Genomic DNA, 21,370 nt, shown 5'->3' on the forward strand with positions numbered 1-21,370 from the left:
CTGACTAAAGATGATAGAAAGATTTAGGCCATTGGAGTGGTGGTATTGAATTTAGTTATGAATTTCTAGTAAAAATCTGGGGTTGAGGAATGAGAGACTTAAGAGAGGAATCACATTTTAACTTAGAAAGCCTTTCATCTGTGGTCTAGCTGAAGTGAAATACTTTGGCCTATACAAACTGTGCTTGGGTCAGATATTTGGATTGAATGTCTCACTGAGGGAGAGGGAGATAGGAAGAAAATATGTGATACATTTTAAGTAATATCTTTACAAATGAGAAAATTAGAAGTCCTTTAAACTTTGCGGTAATAAAAGACTCTCTCCTAAGAAGAGGGGTTTTTGACGATTCATAGACTGAAGAGAGTTTATAAACTGAGTCTCTTTTCTAATAGTACTAACTTGATAGATTGTAGCAACTTCAAGTTAGATTTTGAGAACTACAAATAGGATATTAGTATTACCTGAAGAAGTAGGAGTACTGTGAAAAGGTACAATAATTACTAAGTATTACATTAGTAAAGAAAAGAAGATGAAAGAGGTGAAAGATGAAGGAAGACAGACTAAATTTGGAGGCCTAAGTGGGATAAACAGGAATCACAGGAGAAGAAGGTATATATCTGTACAGCTGGAGGAGAAAAACCAAAGGAAGAAGAGAGACAGGACATGGGCCTCTTGCAGAGGAAGAAGTCCCTCTGCTTATCATCTACTTTTTAATGGCAGTGTTGTCCAGAGTTTTTCTCATCATTGGACTCTGCATATGCTTAAAATAAACACATTACTATGTTATACTGGTGTGTAGGAATAAACAAATCATTCGAATTGAATCAGTCTCTCAACACTGGCTAGCCTGATGATGGGATAGTATGTAATACTAGAAATCATGTATGCACCCAGTGCTCGCTGTGCTACAACAGTTATACCTTACGTGATGCAACAAAGTGAAACGTTCTCCTAAACAATCATGTCATGTTTAATGGAAAAATGTTTCACACTGTTTCAATTTTTAAATTAAAAGTTTAATTAGAATTAAATAAAATTAAAAGATCTTCATTTGTACAAGCTGTATTTCAAGTGCTCATTAGCCATATGTAGCTAGTGGTTACCACATAGGACAGCACGGTGTTCATTAAGATTGTTAAAATAGTAATGCTGATTTGCTAACATTTTGCAGTTCACAAAGTGCTTTAAAATCTTTTATTTGCTTTTCATGCCAATCTTGTGAGGTAGACATGACAGATAATGTTTCTGTTTTACAGATGAGAAACAAAATTCTGAGAGATTCACCTATTCAGATAACACAGTTAATGTCAAGACTTGAAACATGACTGTTAAGTCTGTTGCCTTGTCCACCTTATGCTCTGCATTTTTTTCATATAGATATTTTTGGTGGCCTAAAAATACTAGAAGGAAAAAATATGTGGAGAATGGTTTTTTTTTTCCTTTGGTGGCTAGCTGATAACCCTTTACCTTGGTATCATTAGCACCACTCACTGAGTGAGCTAACCGACCAGCCCTGAGAATGTGTTTTTTAAAAGAACATGGATGTTCCACTTATGTTTTGCTTGTTTCTTCATTCAACAAGTGTTTTTTCACCACCTCTATGACCCCTACTCTTCTAGGCAGTGAGAAACAGTGGTGAACAAGACAAAGTTCTGGTCCTCCTGGATCATACGTTCTAAGTAGAGAGATAGTAAATATACATATAATATTACATAGTAGCATGTTCTAATACTGTTCTTTATGAGAGCAAGTAGAAAATATGGATTAATTTTAATTCATATTTAAGATATTAAACCCTTATTAGATTGGTTTAATTTTTGTTAGCTAGATTTTTTTCTTTGAAGGTAGAGTTTTCATAAGTTGTACATTGCATGTATCTTTCCATAGGCAATATAAAGAAGAGGAAAGTCAGTCAGAAGAAGAAAAAGACTACAGAAATCTAGATGCCTCACCAACTTATAAAGGCCTTCTAATGGTATGGGGACTGCATAACTAATAAATACTTTTTTTATAAAGTAAGATAGTAATATCCTAGGAAAGTTAATTATATTTCTATGAAATGTTTGTAGTCATTACAGAATCAACTCAAGGAATCAAAATCCAAGATTGACGCACTTTTAAGTGAAAAGCTGGATCTCCAAAAAGATTTGGAAACCAGGTGAGAGAAACTTAAGTAATTTTTCTTTATCCTTTGAAAAGTAAATACGTATTGGAATTTGCAATGTTAAATGAACCACTCTAGTCCCTTTATTTTAGAACTAATCTTAGGTACCTCATACTCATGCTCACTTTAGCCAGTTGTCTCTCATGATGGAAGGAATAAGAAACACATAGGTAGTCAAGGGAAAAATTAGGAGTCCATATTGAAGGAGAAAAAAACTGGGCAAGAGTTTCAAGTAGATTATCTTTTTTTTTTTTTGCTTTTAAAAAATAGCTTTATAGAGGTATAATTGATGTACAACACACTGCATATATTAAAGTATACAATTTCATAAGCTTTGACATATGTGTACACCTGTGAAACAATCATAATCAAGGCAATCATTCTAAAGGTCACAATCAAGATAATCACCCTGAAGGTTTTCTCTTTCCCCTTTTGTAATCCCTTTCCTCCTGCTCCTCTTGTCTTTGCCTCAGGCAAACACTGATCTGCTTTCTGTCATTAGACATTAGTTTGTATTTTCTAGACTTTATCTAAATGAAGCTATAAAATATTTACCCTTTGTCTTCTTTCACTCAGCATAATATTATTTTTATTTTTTAATTGTAAATTGACAGATTATGGTTGTATATAATTATGGAACATGAAGTGATTTATGATTTGTGAATACAATGTGGAATAATTAAATCAAACTAATTAACATATCACTACAAATATGTATCATCTTTTCTGTGAAATTATTTGAACTTTACTGTTAGTGATTTTGAAGTATACAACACATTATTATTTACTATATTAGATTCAGTGTTATGCCACCATGTTTCTCACTCCCAAATTAGTTTAGAATGTCTTGTTATTTCTTCTTATCCTTGTGTTGTGGGCGGAGAATAATGACACAACAGAAAGATACATGTAGCATAGCTACAAAAGCATAACACTGTACATGCTGGCAGTGAGTAATAAGGAAAAAACATTGTCGAGACTTTTTTCTTTTCATTCAACAAATAATTTGTTGAATACCTGTTACAAGATTTGTCCCAATCTCTGGGATAAAACAATGACCAAAACAAATTTCTTGTTCTCATAAAAGCTTATACTTTAATGGAGAGGGGCCTAATGTCTACTGCATAAACCGTAACAATATGTATAATTGTAAACCATATAGTGTATAATTTGTAAACCATAGAAACATGCATAATAATACGCCACACAATAGTATTTAAATTTATGGCTACATAAATATATAGTAAAAATTTAAAAACATGCATGGGAATAATGATCAGTGAGTTCAGGATAGTGGATACCTATGGTATGGCGGGGAGAGGAATGACATTAATGAGGAACTCATGGAATTTTAAGTATATGTAGAATGTTTTCATTTAAAAGGTTTTGAAATATATCTGTTAATATTCACATTTGATAAAGCTGGGTGGTGGATATCCCAGGATTTGTTCAAGTATTCTCTCTTCTTGTCTGTATATTTGAAATATTTCACTATAAAAACAAGGAATATTTAACACAAAAATAAATATAAAAACAATTTTTTTAAATAAGAAAAATAAAAAAAAACCCAAGTAATATTTTAACAATAAAAAATGAGTAAAAGATTTGAGTAAGGAATTACACAGAAGAAGAAATCCAAATGGCTAATAAACACCTCATTATTAGTCATGAAATATTTTAAGAATTTTAATAAGCATATTTGTGACAAGTAACATGATATCCTCTTTTGTTTATTATTAAGTACCTTTATAGTTTTATTCAATAAATTGAATGCATTCAAATGATTTATTTTCTACAGGCCCACACAGCATGAATTAATACTTTATAAACAACAGGTGAAGAAACTGGAAAAAGCCCTTAAGAAAAGCATCAAGTATGTAATTATATTTTACCGAAGTTACAGCTTTTATTAGGGTTTTTTATTTTACTATTTATTTTTTTTCCTGTCTCCTTATCTCATGCTATCTCATAGGAGGCTTGGCTTGGAATTACCAGAGTGATGGAGGAAATGACATTAAAAAGGGGTATTTCTGGTTCCACAGTTTAAAAGCAGTTTTCACTGTGTTAGATTTGGCTACATATTCATCTTAAATGAAAACAAGAAAAACATAGTGGCTTGATGTAATAGAGAACAAAGATTTTAAATAGAAAATTGTCTTTGGAAGTAATGGAGGAATTACAAGAGAATAAATGAGGGCTGGCCGGTTAGCTCAGTTGGTTAGAGCACAGCCTTATAACCCAAGATAAAGGGTTTGGATCCCTGTACTGGCCAGCCACCAAAAAGAGAAAGAAAGAAAAAAAAAGAACCAGTGAAATTAGAGGTGACAAGTCCCCAATTTTTGTTGGTGATAGACATAATCTAAAAATTTTGAAGCGAGCTACATCATGCTCCAAAACTAAAAGTACCAGAAGGAATGCAGTGAGCCATTCATACCCACTACTTTTATCCTTACTGGCTTTGAAAAGCACATGCTCAAAGGTGTTTCAAAAAGTTGATCTCAAATAGTGATGATATTTTCTGAACATTATGTATACTCTCTGATTCAAGCATATGGGACTTGAGAAAGTAGTCTGGGGAGCATTGGGAGGAAGTATTTTGAAAATTCTATGAGTTAATATGTCCATTAACTATTTTAAGTCAGCTGTATTAGCATATATTGATTCAATTTTCAGTGACAGCTATGTGGAAGGTTTGGAATGGATACATTTATTATTTATTTTATATTTTAAATAAGGTGTCTTTAAATAGAAACGCATTTTTAAAAGGTTATATATTGATCACTTAAGGAAAATGTGACCAGAGGCTTGTAGGAACCTGACCCTCTGTTTCCTTTAGGAGCATTATTTTAGTATTGACTTGTTTGATATTCATGGTGACTGTATAGAACATAAGTATCATGAATAATGAGAACTGACTATATGTATTTTTTGTTTTTCATTTGGGCTCTGGTCTTTAGAGTGAGTTATCTTTTAAAATTGTCCTTTAAAATTATGATTCAGAAGCAGTCCCTGCTATATTTTTCTGCTGAATTTTGAGGAAACACTTTTAGTAATTTAAAAAATCTTTTTTTTTTTTTTTTTTTTTTTTGAGTTTGGAACTTTTGGAGTATCTGGATGTGGAATCAGAGATTTGGGAATGTTAGATTACTTGCCCATGTCTTACAGGTAGTATGTGGAAAAACTTGAATAGAAATCAGATTCTTACCCAGTCATTCTGATTAAAATCTCACATACTTAACCACCACATTAATAATTAGAACCAAACAAAATACCCAATGAAAAAATTTTTTTCAAGATAAAACTTTTTAAATTGTTATTTTCTGTAGTATCACAGGTAGAATTTTTTCAAAGTACTGCTGATGTTTGAGAAATAATTACAAATAAAATCTTCTGTCAACCCAGTTAAGCCTCTCCACAGATGCAGAAAAAAATGAAACAGTTTTATTATTGAATAAACATTTAACCAGACTGTGATATACATTAGAGGCAATCTGCTAAAGAGATTGCAAAGATAGAAAGAAGACTCACCCTTTTATGTAGCTAGGCAGATACCATCCATTACATACATGTTAATTGTCTTTATCCAGAGAAAAAATAAAGCTTCTGTTGTCTTTATGACAAGCAAGTGGTTACAGGTTGGGGTCAAGAGCCTAGACTAAACTCCAGCAGAGACAGGGAGTCAGGGAGACAGGGCCCCATCTTCCTTGATGTTCACATTTCGAAGAAGTGGTCCCAAGACCCCCCAAGAAAGACGTTCCTGGGATGCAGAACTGGCAAGGGTCTTATTTAGCGCTTAAAAAGATTTATATACATCTTGAAGAGATAGAGAAAGGATTTACAGTTACAAGTTTTCCAAAGGAAATGCTACAAGAAAAAGAGGGGAAAATCTCTTTCCCTTTTGGAACCAGAGAAAATTTTTTTTTTTTGCTGTTTTCTTTTTCAAGATTTGTAGTTACCCTTTAACTAACCTTTGATATCAAATGAGGCTATTAAGAATTTAACATGGGAGAACATGGACTCTTCTTGCTTGAGTTAATATTGCAAACAGGTTTATTATAAAATTAAGTTGCTTAAGAAATGATCGTATAGGTCTACTGTTGCAAGACCACCAAAGGTATTACACTAATTCCATTTAATTTTTCAATAGTATTTCTATTTTGCTAGGGGAAAATAAAATAAGAATATAGCCACCCTAGGGTTGAGCTGATAGGCAGCAGGCAAGTGGTCATTTAGGCCAATGAACCAAACTGAAATTAACAATCAAGCCTTTGTTCACTTACTGTGATAGTATAAACAAGAGGAGAAAAAGAAAAGGGCTGGCTTCCCATGTTCCTTTTTTCCCTATGGAATGGTGCTAAGCAAGGGTTAGTCTTATATGCACCCAGATGGAGGAACCATTTCACTGCTATTTAATGGGCCTGGGGGAAGGGCTAGGAATGGAAAAGTAGAGTCAGAGTGGAGAAAAGTATTTTAGTTAAGGCCTGTCACCATTAGGGAGATCTTGGCAGAGTCGCCTGAAAAATGCCTCTGTTGGCCGCCCAGTAAAGAGGATCCAAATGGAGGTGCCTGGGCTAGGAATGCAGAAATGTATGTGAGCATGGCTGGCTTGGGATGGGGGGTTGTTAGTCCTTGACAGCATCTCCCTTCACTGACTGCAATGCACAGATTGTGCACCACGTCTGGTGTGGGGAGGGCAGCTTCCCCCATGAGGTCTGACAGACAAAACCTTTGTAATTGCCTATGTCTGGGTCTGAATAATAACATAGTATTTTGGCCTAGAGCTGGACTCTTTCACCTAGATGAGCAGTTGCCTTCAGAGTTTGTCACTGGTGCTAGGTTGAAGTGAACCATTCTTTTTTTCATCACTAACCATCTTAACATACTAGGAATGTGGGGAAAAGGACTCAGGGAACAATACAACTTTTAGAGGCTCAGTTTGATGCACCTATGTGTTTGCATCGGTATGGCTCATTAGCATGATTTTAAAAAACAAAATCAGCAGTCACTTTCAACTTGTTCCTCATCTCCTGCATGGATCTCTCCACCATGAGCTTGTGGAAAGGCTCCAACAGAACACAGTTAAAGGCTATAAAGTTTCTCTACATAGAAACTTACCTTGTGGAGATAGCTATACAAAGCAGGAGATAACAGCATATTTTAAGTTGGAGGTACAGTTTTCTCGGTTTCTCAGAGTCTACAAAGAAACACAGCTGCTGCCACTACCTACATAGAATGAGTCTGCTAAGCATGTAAAATACCCCTTAGTCACTCTTAGGGGATTTTTATATTCTTTAGTCCCTGCCTGACTGCTCTGTAGAATACAAACCAACTCTAGCATGTTTCTAAGTACAGCCTAGTGTCTTACAGCACAGGTTTCTAAAACGCCAATTAAGCCATATGCAAATATAAAAATGAGGGAATGATTAGCAGTATAATATAAAGTTGTACTGTTCACATGCGGCTTGTAGGGGAGGGCGAGATCACCCCCACCCTGTTCCCTTAGCTCTTATGTTGGCACTTTGGCTGAATCTAGAAACCAGATTGACACAACACTGGTTAACAAGAGAAGGCATACAGATTTTATTAGTTTTACACATGCATGGGGATCTTCACAAGAGAGTAAAGTCTGAAGAAGTGGCCAAATCAAGATGCTTTTATACTTGTTAGACAAAAAATGATAAATTTGTGAAGAAATGATAAAACAGGCACTATGGCTAGGGGCATTAAGTTCTAGGGGAGCCAATAGGAGATATATGGGGGGTATAAAACTAGTGGAATTTATTTATTCAGGCCCATTGCAGCCCTGATTCCCAGTCTGGCGATATGGGCTATTTTCTTGCGCTGGTGTGGGGAGGGCATCTTTCCCAGAGAATCTGTATGACTTGCTGCAGGCAGGAAAAGACAGGTCAGCTAGCCCTTTCTCAAACTACAGTTTCTCCAACACTTTCAGCTCGAAATAATCAATATACCAATCTGGCATACTTTGAGATGGCACATCTTTCACTCCAGGTTTTTCTAGACACAAAGAGCTAGAATAGCAGTAGCAGTATTATAGACTTCAGGAAAAGGAAAGGTTTTGCTAATGTGAAGGCAAGTGCCCTTTCAGCTGTTTTGATCAACTATACCCTGGGCTCCCTAACTCCAGCATTAGACAGACTCTAGGCTAGAGGCAAGTTGCACTTCTTCCCTTGCCCATTTTAACCTCAACTTCTCTGGCCAAGGGCTCAATTCCTCATCTTCACAACTTCAGTCTTCATTGTTTTGTAGTTCGAACTTTTTATTTTTCTTTTCTCCTTTTTTTTTTTTTTTTTTTTCCGCAGCTGGCTGGTAAGGAATCTGAACACTTGACCTTGGTGTTACCAATACCAAGCTGACCAACCAGCCCTATCTGTACATTTTTAATATCCCCTGAGGCAACCTGCAGACATGCTTGAACTATCTATTTGAGCTGTCTAATTTACCTCCTGAGGTATCAATTATTGTTTGTTAGTTCTCTCGTTCCAAAGCTGTATCAGTTTTAAGTAATCTGGTTTCTAACACTACTTTTCTCCTGAGCCTGTTATTTTTACTTGTGTGATTTTGTAGGATGTAAAGTTTTTCAGGGGTATTAATGTTATGGCAGATACTTACTGTAAGGCTGACTAGGTGAACCAAAGGTCAGTTTCCCATGAGCCCCCCCAGCTTTTACTAATCCTTATCTTCTATAAACTTAGAAAAAAAATGGGATTAAATGAGTTAATATATGTAAAGTACTTAGAAGAATTCCTGCATAGAGAAGGCTCTCAGTTAATATTAGTTATCATCATCAGGCTCCCAATAAATTTTATTTTTTGTTGTTATTAAAATGAAAGTATTTCTTTATTCATTTAGTTAATGAAATCACATTTTATTTCCCAGACTATAATTAGTACACACAATTATATATTTAGGTTACTGCACTGACAACTAAAATGTTGTGTTATACATAGGGTAATATTTATTAATCTGATTTGCAAACAGTTCGTTGATAAGTTGAACATTTTCACCCAAATGAAAGGTTAACTAACATTTAAGTTCAGATATATCAGTTTATTTCCTTTAGAGGCTGTGTTAGCTTTTCTGTGTCCTTTTGTATACTAGATAATATGCTCATGGCACTCTTTAGGCAGAACTGTGAAGTATATGAATATGGTAAATAGGAAGTCAAGTGAAAAATAGATTGTGAGGCCTTTGTGTCCAGTAGAGGAAGAGGTTGGCCATTTACCTAAAGCTAATTCTATTTATTAATTTGATTTGGGCATATATTCACCAGAGAGCAGATAATAGCAGTTGAGTGAAGATCAAGAGCTATACATGTGACTGGAGTAGGTAATTGTAGGGGAGTAGTAAGATCATGTTAGAAAGGAGTCAGAAGGTATATTGGGTCAGGACTAACAGCATGGAGAAATTTGAACACTAGGCTAGGGAGATTAGATTTAGTTCACAAAGCAGCATGAAGTCATTGATTGGTTTTTGGCAGGTAAATGACTTAGAATTTTACTATTCTATTTTATGAATAGCAGGTCAGAGCTCATTAATAAGCTATGGAATCAATTTAATGGGTTTGGATCTCAGAAGGAAACTGATGGCATACAGTAGTCCCCCTTATCCAAAGGCATGCAGTAGATGACTGAAACCACATATAATACTGAACCCCATACATATTATGTTTTTTCGTATGTGTACATACCTATGATAAAGTTTAATGTACAGATTAGGCACAGTAAGAGATTAGCAATAACCAATAATAAAATGTAACAGTTATAACCATATGTCAGCATCATTATTCTTGAGCTTTAAGGCTATTATTAAGTAAAATGAAGGGTATTGAACAGAAGCCTGAGAGTTGATCTGATAACTGAGACAACTACTAAGTGACTGATGGGCAGGTAGCCTGTGCAGTGTGAATATGCTGGACAAAGGGATAATTTACGTCCCGAGTGGGATGGAGCAGGATGGTGTACAATTTAAAACTTACGAATTGTTTGTTTTTGGAATTTTCCATTTAATATTTTTGGACCATGGTTGACTGCAGGTAACTGAACCTGCGGAAAGCAAAACTGTAGATAAAGGGAAACTACTGTCCTCAAATTGAAGAAGGTCAATTCGAAGCGGGTTTAATAAGAGACTACTAAAAAAAAAAATGAGGCTGCTATTTTCAAAGGTGTGTGGAGGGAGGAGAAGGAATGCCTACTATAGCCTGTCTTTGGAGATATTTGGAGAAGAGCAAAGGTTTGCTTCTAGGTGGATAGACTCATACATACTTAGGTTTCTGGGCAAACAGACTTTTCTTTCCCCAGAGTTCTAGCAGCCACCTAGGACTGTGGTCTCTTGGCTCTCCATACTCTCTTGACTGACCCAGGCATCACTGTTGGCCCAGTAGAGTATGAAGAGGGGGACCAAAGCATCTAGCTACAGTACCTAAAGCAATTGTCCTGCCTGTGCTTCTTGCTCCTTTTACCTATAACCTTAGGCTTGGAGCACCTAGGAATGAATGCTGTTTTTACACTTTGCTGTAATTCTTTCCTATGCTGGGTTTTTTTTTGTTTGTTTGTTTGTTTTTGTGGGTGTTGGGGGTTGGTTGGAACTTTATTCTACAAAGGGGGAGGGACAACGGGATTGTACTGGCCACCACTGCTGTCACTCATCACACTGAGTTCACTTCCCTCCAGAGTTTGGGTAAATTTAGGGTAGAACTGCAGGTATGCAGTCCTCTAGTGTCATAGAAAAGCTATTCACCAACTCCAGAAGTGTGCAGTCTTAATGTACAGTGATGAGAAACTGTTATGTTATATATTTTCATCAAAAGCTTGATTGAAAACCACAACAAATGACCAGAAATTTATTCTTTAGTTCGATCTCCTCTGTTTTCAGAGGTTCCTTCTAATTTGTCATCTTTTGAGAGAAACTTCTTGTTTTCTAGTGACAATATGACTTAAATTTTAAAAACTGTATATATGTGTGTATGTATATATATGTATAAGCATGTGCGTGCATACGTATATGAGTAAAATGATGTAAGGTTGTTGAGACCCTCGCCCATCCAGTGCCAAAGTATGGACACAGAGACACGAGGTACAGTGAAGTGAGACTTTAATAATGATCTTGCAAGATCGGGTGTCTGAGCAGGCACTCGAAAACGGGCTACAGCAAGCAACTTATTCCCTAGTACACAAGTCTCTCCCCCAAGTTTCTCATTGGCTGAGTACTACAGGATGCACAGTCTTCCTGGATGACGCCTAAGATTTATTACCCCCTTGTAAGGAATTTCTTTGTCTGAGGGCTCAGGACAAGCCCAGGAAAGAAAAAGGCCCACTGAAGCCCGGTCAAGGGAGAAACACCAGGAAATGAAGAAAACAAAAGGGTCTAGTAACTAATTAGCATTTCAAGCAGAGCTCTGTCTGTTCAATGACTCTCTGGGAATTCTGGGAATGGGCTGAACCAGTCAGACAACTTTTGGGCTGGGCCATTTAGACATCTACTGTTTGAGTCAGTTAAATGCCTCTCTGAGCCAGTTAAACATCCTCAGGTCATTTCTGAAAATGAATCACTTAGATTACTTTCTTATAAGAAGGCAGCTGGATCATTGGCTTAGTTTATCATCTTAATCCTATGTCTAGGAAAGCATTTTTTATCATCTTGATTTTTTTTTTTTTTTACCCCTTTAGATTACAGGACCTTATCAGTCATAAAAAGGCTGAGGACACAGAGAAAAAAGATGAGCCCAGCAAATATAACCAGCAACAGGCCCTAATTGACCAGAGATACTTTCAGGTATTGAACAGCTGACAAAAATGATATGTTTGTAATGAACCTTGGTTTCATTTGCAGTATAACAAATAATCACTTGGTAAGGAATACTTATATACTATATTCACGTGTACTATTCTGTCTGTCTTAACATGACATACTTCTTTTGCTCATTTGTAGGTAGCTCAACTTAGAATTTGTCTTACCTCTTAAAAGAGACTCTGGCCTAGTTCAAAGCAGGGTGGTAAAGAGCTGTTAAGATTTTTTAAAGATTTTTTAATCCTTTCCCCTACTCCTCCCCCTTAACCCATTTCCATTTTTAATTTTTTGTTGTTGCTACTATCATTACATATAAGTAAATCTATTTTCTTAGGGTCCTTGTAAGGTTTTGTTTTTGCTTAGATGTTTAACATTTGAAATCTAATTTTCTCTGTGGTGTGATGTTGGGAATCTAACCTTATTGGTTTTATAGACTATTTATTGAATAGATGAGCATTTAAGCCTGGTAATTTACTGACTGCACTGGGTCCACACTCATATTTTATTGGACCTACATAATGTTTTTAAAATTTTAATTACAATATTTAAAAAGTTAAGAGATTTTATTTTTTAATCCTTATTTCTAGCTTCATTTATTTATTTTTTATTTTTTATTTTTTTCTTAATTTTACTTTGTCGATATACAATGTAGTTGATTATTGTGGCCCATTACCGAAACCCCCCTCCCTCCTTCCTCTCCCCCATCCCACCCAACAATGTCCTTTCTGTTTGCTTGTCGTATCAACTTCAAGGAATTGTAGTTGTTATGTCTTCTTCCCCCCCACACCCCCGGTTTTTTGTGTGTGTGTGAGTGAATTTATTTATTTATTTTTAGCTCCCACCAATAAGTGAGAACATGTGATGTTCATCTTTCTGTGCCTGACTTGTTTCACTTAATATAATTCTCTCAAGGTCCATCCATGTTGTGGCAAATGGCAGTATTTCATTCGTTTTTATAGCTGAGTAGTATTCCATTGTGTAGATATACCACAATTTCCGTATCCATTCATCCGATGATGGACATTTGGGCTGGTTCCAGCTCTTGGCTATTGTAAAGAGTGCTGCGATGAACATTGGGGAACAGGTTTACCTTTGACTTGATGATTTCCATTCCTCTGGGTATATTCCCAGCAGTGGGATAGCTGGGTCATATGGCAGATCTATCTGCAATTGTTTGAGGAACCTCCATACCATTTTCCATAGAGGCTGTACCATTTTGCAGTCCCACCAACAATGTATGAGAGTTCCTTTTTCTCCGCAACCTCGCCAGCATTTATCGTTCAGAGTCTTTTGGATTTCAGCCATCCTAACTGGGGTGAGATGGTATCTTGGTGTAGTTTTGATTTGCATTTCCCAGATGCTGAGTGATGTTGAGCATTTTTTCATATGTCTGTTGGCCATTTCTATATCTTCCTTAGAGAAATGCCTACTTAGCTCTTTTGCCCATTTTTTAATTGGGTTGCTTGTTTTTTATTGTAAAGTTGTTTAAGTTCCTTGTATATTCTGGATATTAATCCTTTGTCAGATGTATATTTTGCAAATATTTTCTCCCATTCTGTTGGTTGTCTTTTAACTCTGTTAATCGTTTCTTTTGCTGTGTAGAAGCTCTTTAGTTTGATATAATCTCATTTGTTTATTTTTCCTTTGGTTGCCCGTGCTTTGGGGGTCATATTCATGAAGTCTGTGTCCAGTCCTATTTCCTGAAGTGTCTCTCCTATGTTTTCTTTAAGAAGTTCTATTGTTTCAGGGTGTATGTTTAATTCTTTAATTCATTTTGAGTTGACTTTAGGGTATGGTGAAAGGTATGGGTCTAGTTTCATTCTCCTGCATATTGATATCCAGTTCTCCCAGCACCATTTGTTAAAGAGGCAGTCTTTTCCCCAGTGTATAGGCTTGGTGCCTTTGTCAAAGATCAGATGGCTGTAGGTGTGTGGGTTGATTTCTGGATTCTCTATTCTATTCCATTGATCAGTGTGTCTGTTTTTATGCCAGTACCATACTGTTTGGGTTATTATAGCTTTGTAGTATAGTTAAAAGTCAGGTAGTGTTATGCCTCCAGCTTTATTTTTTTTGCTCAGCGTTGCTTTAGCTATGCGTGGTCTTTTGTTATTCCATATAAATGTCTGGATAGATCTTTCCATTTCTGAGAAAAATGTCATTGGAATTTTGATGGGGATTGCATTGAATTTGTATATCACTTTGGGTAGTATGGACATTTTCACTCTGTTGATTCTTCCAATCCAAGAGCATGGGATATCTTTCCATCTTCTTGTATCCTCTCTAATTTCTCTCAGCAGTGGTTTGTAGTTCTCATTATAGAGATTTTTCACCTCCTTGGTTAACTCAATTCCTAAGTATTTTATTTTTTTGGTGGCTATTGTAAATGGGCAGTCTTTCTTGATTTCTCTTTCTGCATGTTCACTATTGGAGAATATAAATGCTACTGATTTTTGTGTGTTGATTTTGTATCCTGCTACTGTGCTGAAATCATTTATCAACCCCAAGAGTTTTTTTGTAGAGGCTTTATGCTGTTCGATATATAGGATCATGTCATCTGCAAACAGGGACAATTTGACTTCATCTTTTCCAATCTGGATGCCCTTTATTTCCTTCTCTTCTCTGATTGCTCTGGCTAGTACTTCCAACACTATGTTGAATAGGAGTGGTGAGAGTGGGCATCCTTGTCTGGTTCCTATTCTTAAAGGAAAAGCTTTCAGCTTTTCCCCATTCAGGATGATATTGGCAGTGGGTTTATCATATATGGCTTTAATTATGTTGAGATATTTTCCCTCTATACCTAACTTATAGAGGGTCTTTGTCATGAATGAGTGTTGAATTTTATCAAATGCTTTTTCTACATCTATAGAGATAATCATATGGTCCTTGTGTTTGAGTTTATTAATATGGCGTATCACATTTATTGATTTGCGTATGTTGAACCAACCTTGCATCCCTGGGATGAATCCCACTTGATCGTAGTGAATAATTTTACATATGTGTTGTTGTATTCTGTTTGCTAGTATTTTAGTGAGGATTTTTGCATCTATATTCATCAAGGATATCGGCCTGTAGTTTTCTTTTTTGGTTATATCGTTACCTGGTTTTGGTACCAGGATGATGTTTGCTTCATAGAATGAATTTGGGGATTTGCATCTGTTTCAATCTTTTGGAATAGTTTGTAAAGAATCGGTGTCAATTCCTCTTTGAATATTTGGTAAAATTCTGCTGTGAATCCATCTGGTCCTGGGCTTTTCTTTGTTGGGAGCTTTCTTTTTTTTTTTTTTTTTTTTTTTTTTTTTATTTAGATAATTTAATTAATATAGTTAATAAAAGTAAATTGAAACAAGCCTCATAGTAATCTGTGATTCCATTATACATTTCAAAACATAGAAATTGTACAAGTTACATATTGGGACCAAAAATTAATAATGATTAAACAAATAGTCTATCACCTGGACATTTCAAACGTATTCTCCTAAAGAAAGATGGACTAAAGATGTAATCAAATAAACAATAATAGATTATTTAGGAAATAAAGTGCTATACAATCTTGGGGTCAAAGCTGTAATGAAAGGTCAATTTACAGTCATAACTATTTTGGCTTTTATTTTTTTTTTTTTTATTTTATTTTTTTTTTTTAATTTTATTTTGTCGATATACATTGTAGCTGATTATTGCTTCCCATCACCAAAACCTCCCTCCCTTCTCCCTCCCCCCCTCCCCCCCGACAATGTCCTTTCTGTTTGCTTGTTGTATCAACTTCAAATAATTGTGGTTGTTATATCTTCTTCCCCCCCCCCCCGGTTTGTGTGTGTGTGTGTATGTGTGTGTGTGAATTTATATATTAATTTTTAGCTCCCTCCAATAAGTGAGAACATGTGGTATTTCTCTTTCTGTGCCTGACTTGTTTCACTTAATATAATTCTCTCAAGGTCCATCCATGTTGTTGCAAATGGCAGTATTTCATTCGTTTTTATAGCTGAGTAGTATTCCATTGTGTAGATGTACCACATTTTCCGTATCCACTCATCTGATGATGGGCATTTGGGCTGGTTCCAACTCTTGGCTATTGTAAAGAGTGCTGCGATGAACATTGGGGAACAGGTATACCTTCGACTTGATGATTTCCATTCCTCTGGGTATATTCCCAACAGTGGGATGGCTGGGTCGTATGGTAGATCTATTTGCAATTGTTTAAGGAACCTCCATACCATTTTCCATAGAGGCTGCACCATTTTGCAGTCCCACCAACAATGTATGAGAGTTCCTTTTTCTCCGCAGCCTCGCCAGCATTTATCGTTCAGAGTCTTTTGGATTTTAGCCATCCTAACTGGGGTTAGATGGTATCTCAATGTGGTTTTGATTTGCATTTCCCGGATGCTGAGTGATGTTGAGCATTTTTTCATATGTCTGTTGGCCATTTGGATATCTTCCTTAGAGAAATGCCTACTTAGCTCTTTTGCCCATTTTTTAATTGGGTTGCTTGTTTTCTTCTTGTAAAGTTGTTTGAGTTCCTTATATATTCTAGATATTAATCCTTTGTCAGATGTATATTTTGCAAATATTTTCTCCCACTCTGTTGGTTGTCTTTTAACTCTTTTAATTGTTTCTTTTGCTGTGCAGAAGCTTTTTAGTTTGATATAATCCCATTTGTTTATTTTTCCTTTGGTTGCCCGTGCTTTTGGGGTCGTATTCATGAAGTCTGTGCCCAGTCCTATTTCCTGAAGTGTTTCTCCTATGTTTTCTTTAAGAAGTTTTATTGTCTCAGGGTGTATATTTAAATCCTTAATCCATTTTGAGTTGATTTTAGTATACGGTGAGAGGTATGGATCTAGTTTCATTCTCCTGCATATCGATATCCAGTTATCCCAGCACCACTTGCTGAAGAGGCAGTCCCTTCGCCACTGAATAGGCTTGGTGCCTTTGTCAAAGATCAGATGGCAGTAAGTGTGTGGGTTGATTTCTAGATTCTCTATTCTATTCCATTGGTCAGTGTGTCTGTTTTTATGCCAGTACCATACTGTTTTGGTTATTATAGCTTTGTAGTATAGCTTAAAGTCAGGTAGTGTTATGCCTCCAGCTTTATTTTTTTTGCTGAGCATTGCTTTGGCTATTCGTGGTCTTTTATTGTTCCATATAAATGTCTGAATAGTTTTTTCCATTTCTGAGAAAAATGTCTTTGGAATTTTGATGGGGATTGCATTGAATTTGTATATCACTTTGGGTAGTATGGACATTTTCACTATGTTGATTCTTCCAATCCAAGAGCATGGGATATCTTTCCATCTTCTTGTATCCTCTCTAATTTCTCTCAGCAGTGGTTTGTAGTTCTCATTATAGAGATTTTTCACCTCCTTGGTTAACTCAATTCCTAAGTATTTTATTTTTTTGGTGGCTATTGTAAATGGGCAGTCTTTCTTGATTTCTCTTTCTGCATGTTCACTATTGGAGAATATAAATGCTACTGATTTTTGTGTGTTGATTTTGTATCCTGCTACTGTGCTGAAATCATTTATCAACCCCAAGAGTTTTTTTGTAGAGGCTTTATGCTGTTCGATATATAGGATCATGTCATCTGCAAACAGGGACAATTTGACTTCATCTTTTCCAATCTGGATGCCCTTTATTTCCTTCTCTTCTCTGATTGCTCTGGCTAGTACTTCCAACACTATGTTGAATAGGAGTGGTGAGAGTGGGCATCCTTGTCTGGTTCCTATTCTTAAAGGAAAAGCTTTCAGCTTTTCCCCATTCAGGATGATATTGGCAGTGGGTTTATCATATATGGCTTTAATTATGTTGAGATATTTTCCCTCTATACCTAACTTATAGAGGGTCTTTGTCATGAATGAGTGTTGAATTTTATCAAATGCTTTTTCTACATCTATAGAGATAATCATATGGTCCTTGTGTTTGAGTTTATTAATATGGCGTATCACATTTATTGATTTGCGTATGTTGAACCAACCTTGCATCCCTGGGATGAATCCCACTTGATCGTAGTGAATAATTTTACATATGTGTTGTTGTATTCTGTTTGCTAGTATTTTAGTGAGGATTTTTGCATCTATATTCATCAAGGATATCGGCCTGTAGTTTTCTTTTTTGGTTATATCGTTACCTGGTTTTGGTACCAGGATGATGTTTGCTTCATAGAATGAATTTGGGGATTTGCATCTGTTTCAATCTTTTGGAATAGTTTGTAAAGAATCGGTGTCAATTCCTCTTTGAATATTTGGTAAAATTCTGCTGTGAATCCATCTGGTCCTGGGCTTTTCTTTGTTGGGAGCTTTCTGATAACAGCTTCAATCTCCTTTATTGTTATTGGTCTGTTCAGATTTTCTATGTCTTCATGACTCACTTTTGGGAGCTTGTGTGTGTCCAGAAATTTATCCATTTCCTCCAGATTTTCAAACTTGTTGGCGTATAGTTGTTTATAGTAGTCTCAAATGATTCCTTGTATTTCAGATGAATCAGTTGTAATATCATCTTTTTCATTTCTTACTTTTGTTTTTTGAATCTTCTGTCTTCTTTTTTTTGTTAGCCTCGCTAAAGGTTTGTCAATTTTATTTAACTTTTCAAAAAACCAACTTTTTGATTCATTGATCTTTTGTATTGGTTTTTGGGTTTCAATTTCATTCAGTTCTGCTCTGATCTTAATGATTTCTTTCCATCTGCTAACTTTAGGTTTGGATTGTTCTTGTTTTTCTAGTTCTTTAAGGTGAAGTGTTAGGTTGTTCACTTGTCATCTTTCCATTCTTCTGAAGTGCGCATTTAATGCAATAAATTTCCCCCTTAATACTGCTTTTGCAGTATCCCACGGGTTTTGGTATGATGTATCATTATTTTCATTAGTTTCAATAAATTTTTTGATTTCCTGCTTGATTTCTTCTTGGACCCATATGTCATTAAGTAGAATGCTGTTTAATTTCCATGTGTTTGTATAGTTTCCAGAATTTCGTTTGTTATTGATTTCTAGTTTTAATCCATTGTGGTCTGAGAAAATACATGGGATAATTCCAAATTTTTTGAATTTGTTGAGACTTGATTTGTGACCTAATATGTGATCTATCCTGGAGAATGATCCATGTGCTGATGAGAAGAATGAATATTCTGACGTTGTTGGATGGAATGTTCTGTAGATATCTGCCATGTCCAATTGGTCTAGAGTATTGTTTAGATCTTCTGTTTCTCTGCTGATTCTTTGCCTAGATGATCTGTCCAATATTGACAGTGGGTTGTTCAGGTCCCCTGCTATTATGGTATTAGTGTTTATTTCCTTCTTTAGTTCTAATAGAGTTTGTTTTATAAATCTGGCTGCTCCAACATTGGGTGCGTACATATTTATGATTGTTATGTCTTCTTGATGGATCAGTCCTTTTATCATTATGTAGTGTCCCTCATTATGGTTTTTAGTTTAAAGTCTATTTTGTCAGATATAGGAATAGCTACTCCAGCTCATTTTTCTTTTCTGTTTGCATGGTAAGTCTTTTTCCATCCTTTCACTCTTAGTCTATGTAAGTCTTTATGGGTGAGGTGGGTCTCTTGAAGGCAGCATATAGTTGGGTCCTCCTTTTTAATCCAGTCAGCCAGTCTGTGTCTTTTGATTGGGGAATTTAAGCCTTTTACATTAAGAGTTGTTATTGAAAAATGTTGATTTATTCCTAACATTTTATTGATTGTTGTTTGGTTGTCTTAGGTGTCTTTTGTTCCTTGCTTTCTGATTTACTGTTTGGTTTCTGTGTTTGTTGGTTCCTTGGGTTGTAGATAGCCTTTTTGTTTGTTTGTTTTCTCTTCATGAATGCCATTTTTATTATACTAGTGAGTTTTGATTTTTCTTGGGTTTTTATGGCAGTGGTAGTTATTTTTCAGGAACCAAACCCAGTACTCCCTTGAGAATTTCTAGTAAGGGTGGTCGTGTGGTGGTGAACTCCCGCAGTTTTTGTTTGTCTGAGAAATATACTATTTGCCCTTCATTTCGGAAGGATAGCCTTGCAGGGTAGCGTATTCTTGGCTGACAATCTCTGTCTTTTAGTATTTTGAATATATCATCCCATTCCTTTCTGGCTTTTAGGGTTTGTGATGAAAAGTCTGATGTTAGCCTCATTGGGGCTCCCTTATACGTGATTTGATACTTCTCTCTTGCAGCTTTTAAGGTTCTCTCTTTGTCTTTGAGTTTTGCCAATTTGACTATAACATGTCTTGGAGAAGACCTTTTTGGGTTGAATACGTTTGGAGATCGTTGAGCTTCCTGGATCTGAAGATCTGTGATTTTTCCTATACCTGGGAAGTTTTCTGCCACTATTTTGTTGAATATGTTGTCAATGCAGTCTCCTTTTTCCTCCCCTTCTGGAATACCCATGACTTGGGTATTTGAGTGCTTAAGGTTGTCTGATATGTCTCTCACATTTTCTTCAAAGCCTTTGATTCTTTTTTCTTTTTTTTTGTCTGCCTGTGTTATTTCAAACAGCCCATCTTCAAGTTCAGAGGTTCTCTCTTCAACTTCAACAAGCCTGCTGGTTAAACTCTCCGTTGTGTTTTTTATTTCGCTGAATAACTTCTTCAGTTCAGCAAGTTCTGCTACATTTTTTTTCAGGGCATTGATTTCCTTGTACATTTCCTCTTGCAGGTCCTGTATACTTTTCCTCGTTTCATGATGTCTAGCTGAGTTTTCTTGTATCTCATTCAGTTTCCTGAGAATTATCACTCGAAATTCCTTGCCACTCATTTCAAGGGCTTCTTGTTCTATAGGATCTAGAGCTTGAGATTTATTATCTTTGGGTGGTGTATTTTCTTGATTTTTCATATTTCTGGTATCTTTTCTTTGATGTTTATTCATTGTGGCAGGGGGTTTCACAGTCCACAGGTTTGACACTGTTGTCTGACTAAGATGTTGCTCGGGTTGCCAATTTGGTATGGCTATCTCAGTGACTACTCAGTTGGCCACTAGTGCCTTGTGTGTGTGGTTGCCTTAGGTCTTGGGCCTCTCCGGGGATCCACCTCTCTTGTCAGCTTGGACTCTGCCGGGCTGCTGGGTGACAGGGCGGTATAGCAGGGTGTCGCTCCTGCCGCTGCCGCTTCCCCCACTGCCGCCGCTCACACCGTTGCCGCCAGCACCACTGCCGCCGGCTCCGCTGCCGCCGCTTCCCCCACTCCCGCTGCTACTGCTGATGCCGCTTACGCCGCTGCCACCGCTTCTGGCTCCTCCGCTGCTGCCGCTGCCACCGGTTCCTCCGCTGCTGCCGCTACCACTGGCACCACTTCCGCTGCTGCCGCTGCTGTTAAGGGCGCCGCTGCCACCGGCTCCTCCGCTGATGCCGCTGCCGCCGGCTCCTCCGCTGCTGCCTCTGCCGCTTCCGCAGGCGGGTGCAGAGTCGCGTGGTCACCGACTGCAAGCGGTGG

General features: G+C 36.6%; 1 protein-coding gene across 2 annotated transcripts in view; it reads left to right on the forward strand.

The window, feature by feature from the left end:
• The window catches only part of CEP70 (centrosomal protein 70), a 57,361-nt gene that overhangs the window by 24,269 nt on the left and 11,722 nt on the right, over positions 1–21,370 (forward strand). For both annotated transcript variants that reach the window (XM_063113898.1, XM_063113897.1), the window contains 4 exons: positions 1,888–1,975; positions 2,070–2,158; positions 3,963–4,037; positions 11,851–11,956. In XM_063113898.1, the coding sequence (XP_062969968.1) occupies positions 1,888–1,975; positions 2,070–2,158; positions 3,963–4,037; positions 11,851–11,956 (358 nt within the window). The remainder of the gene's footprint in view (positions 1–1,887; positions 1,976–2,069; positions 2,159–3,962; positions 4,038–11,850; positions 11,957–21,370) is intronic.

This window comes from Cynocephalus volans, chromosome 11 (assembly GCF_027409185.1).
Source record: "Cynocephalus volans isolate mCynVol1 chromosome 11, mCynVol1.pri, whole genome shotgun sequence".
NCBI lineage: Eukaryota > Metazoa > Chordata > Mammalia > Dermoptera > Cynocephalidae > Cynocephalus > Cynocephalus volans.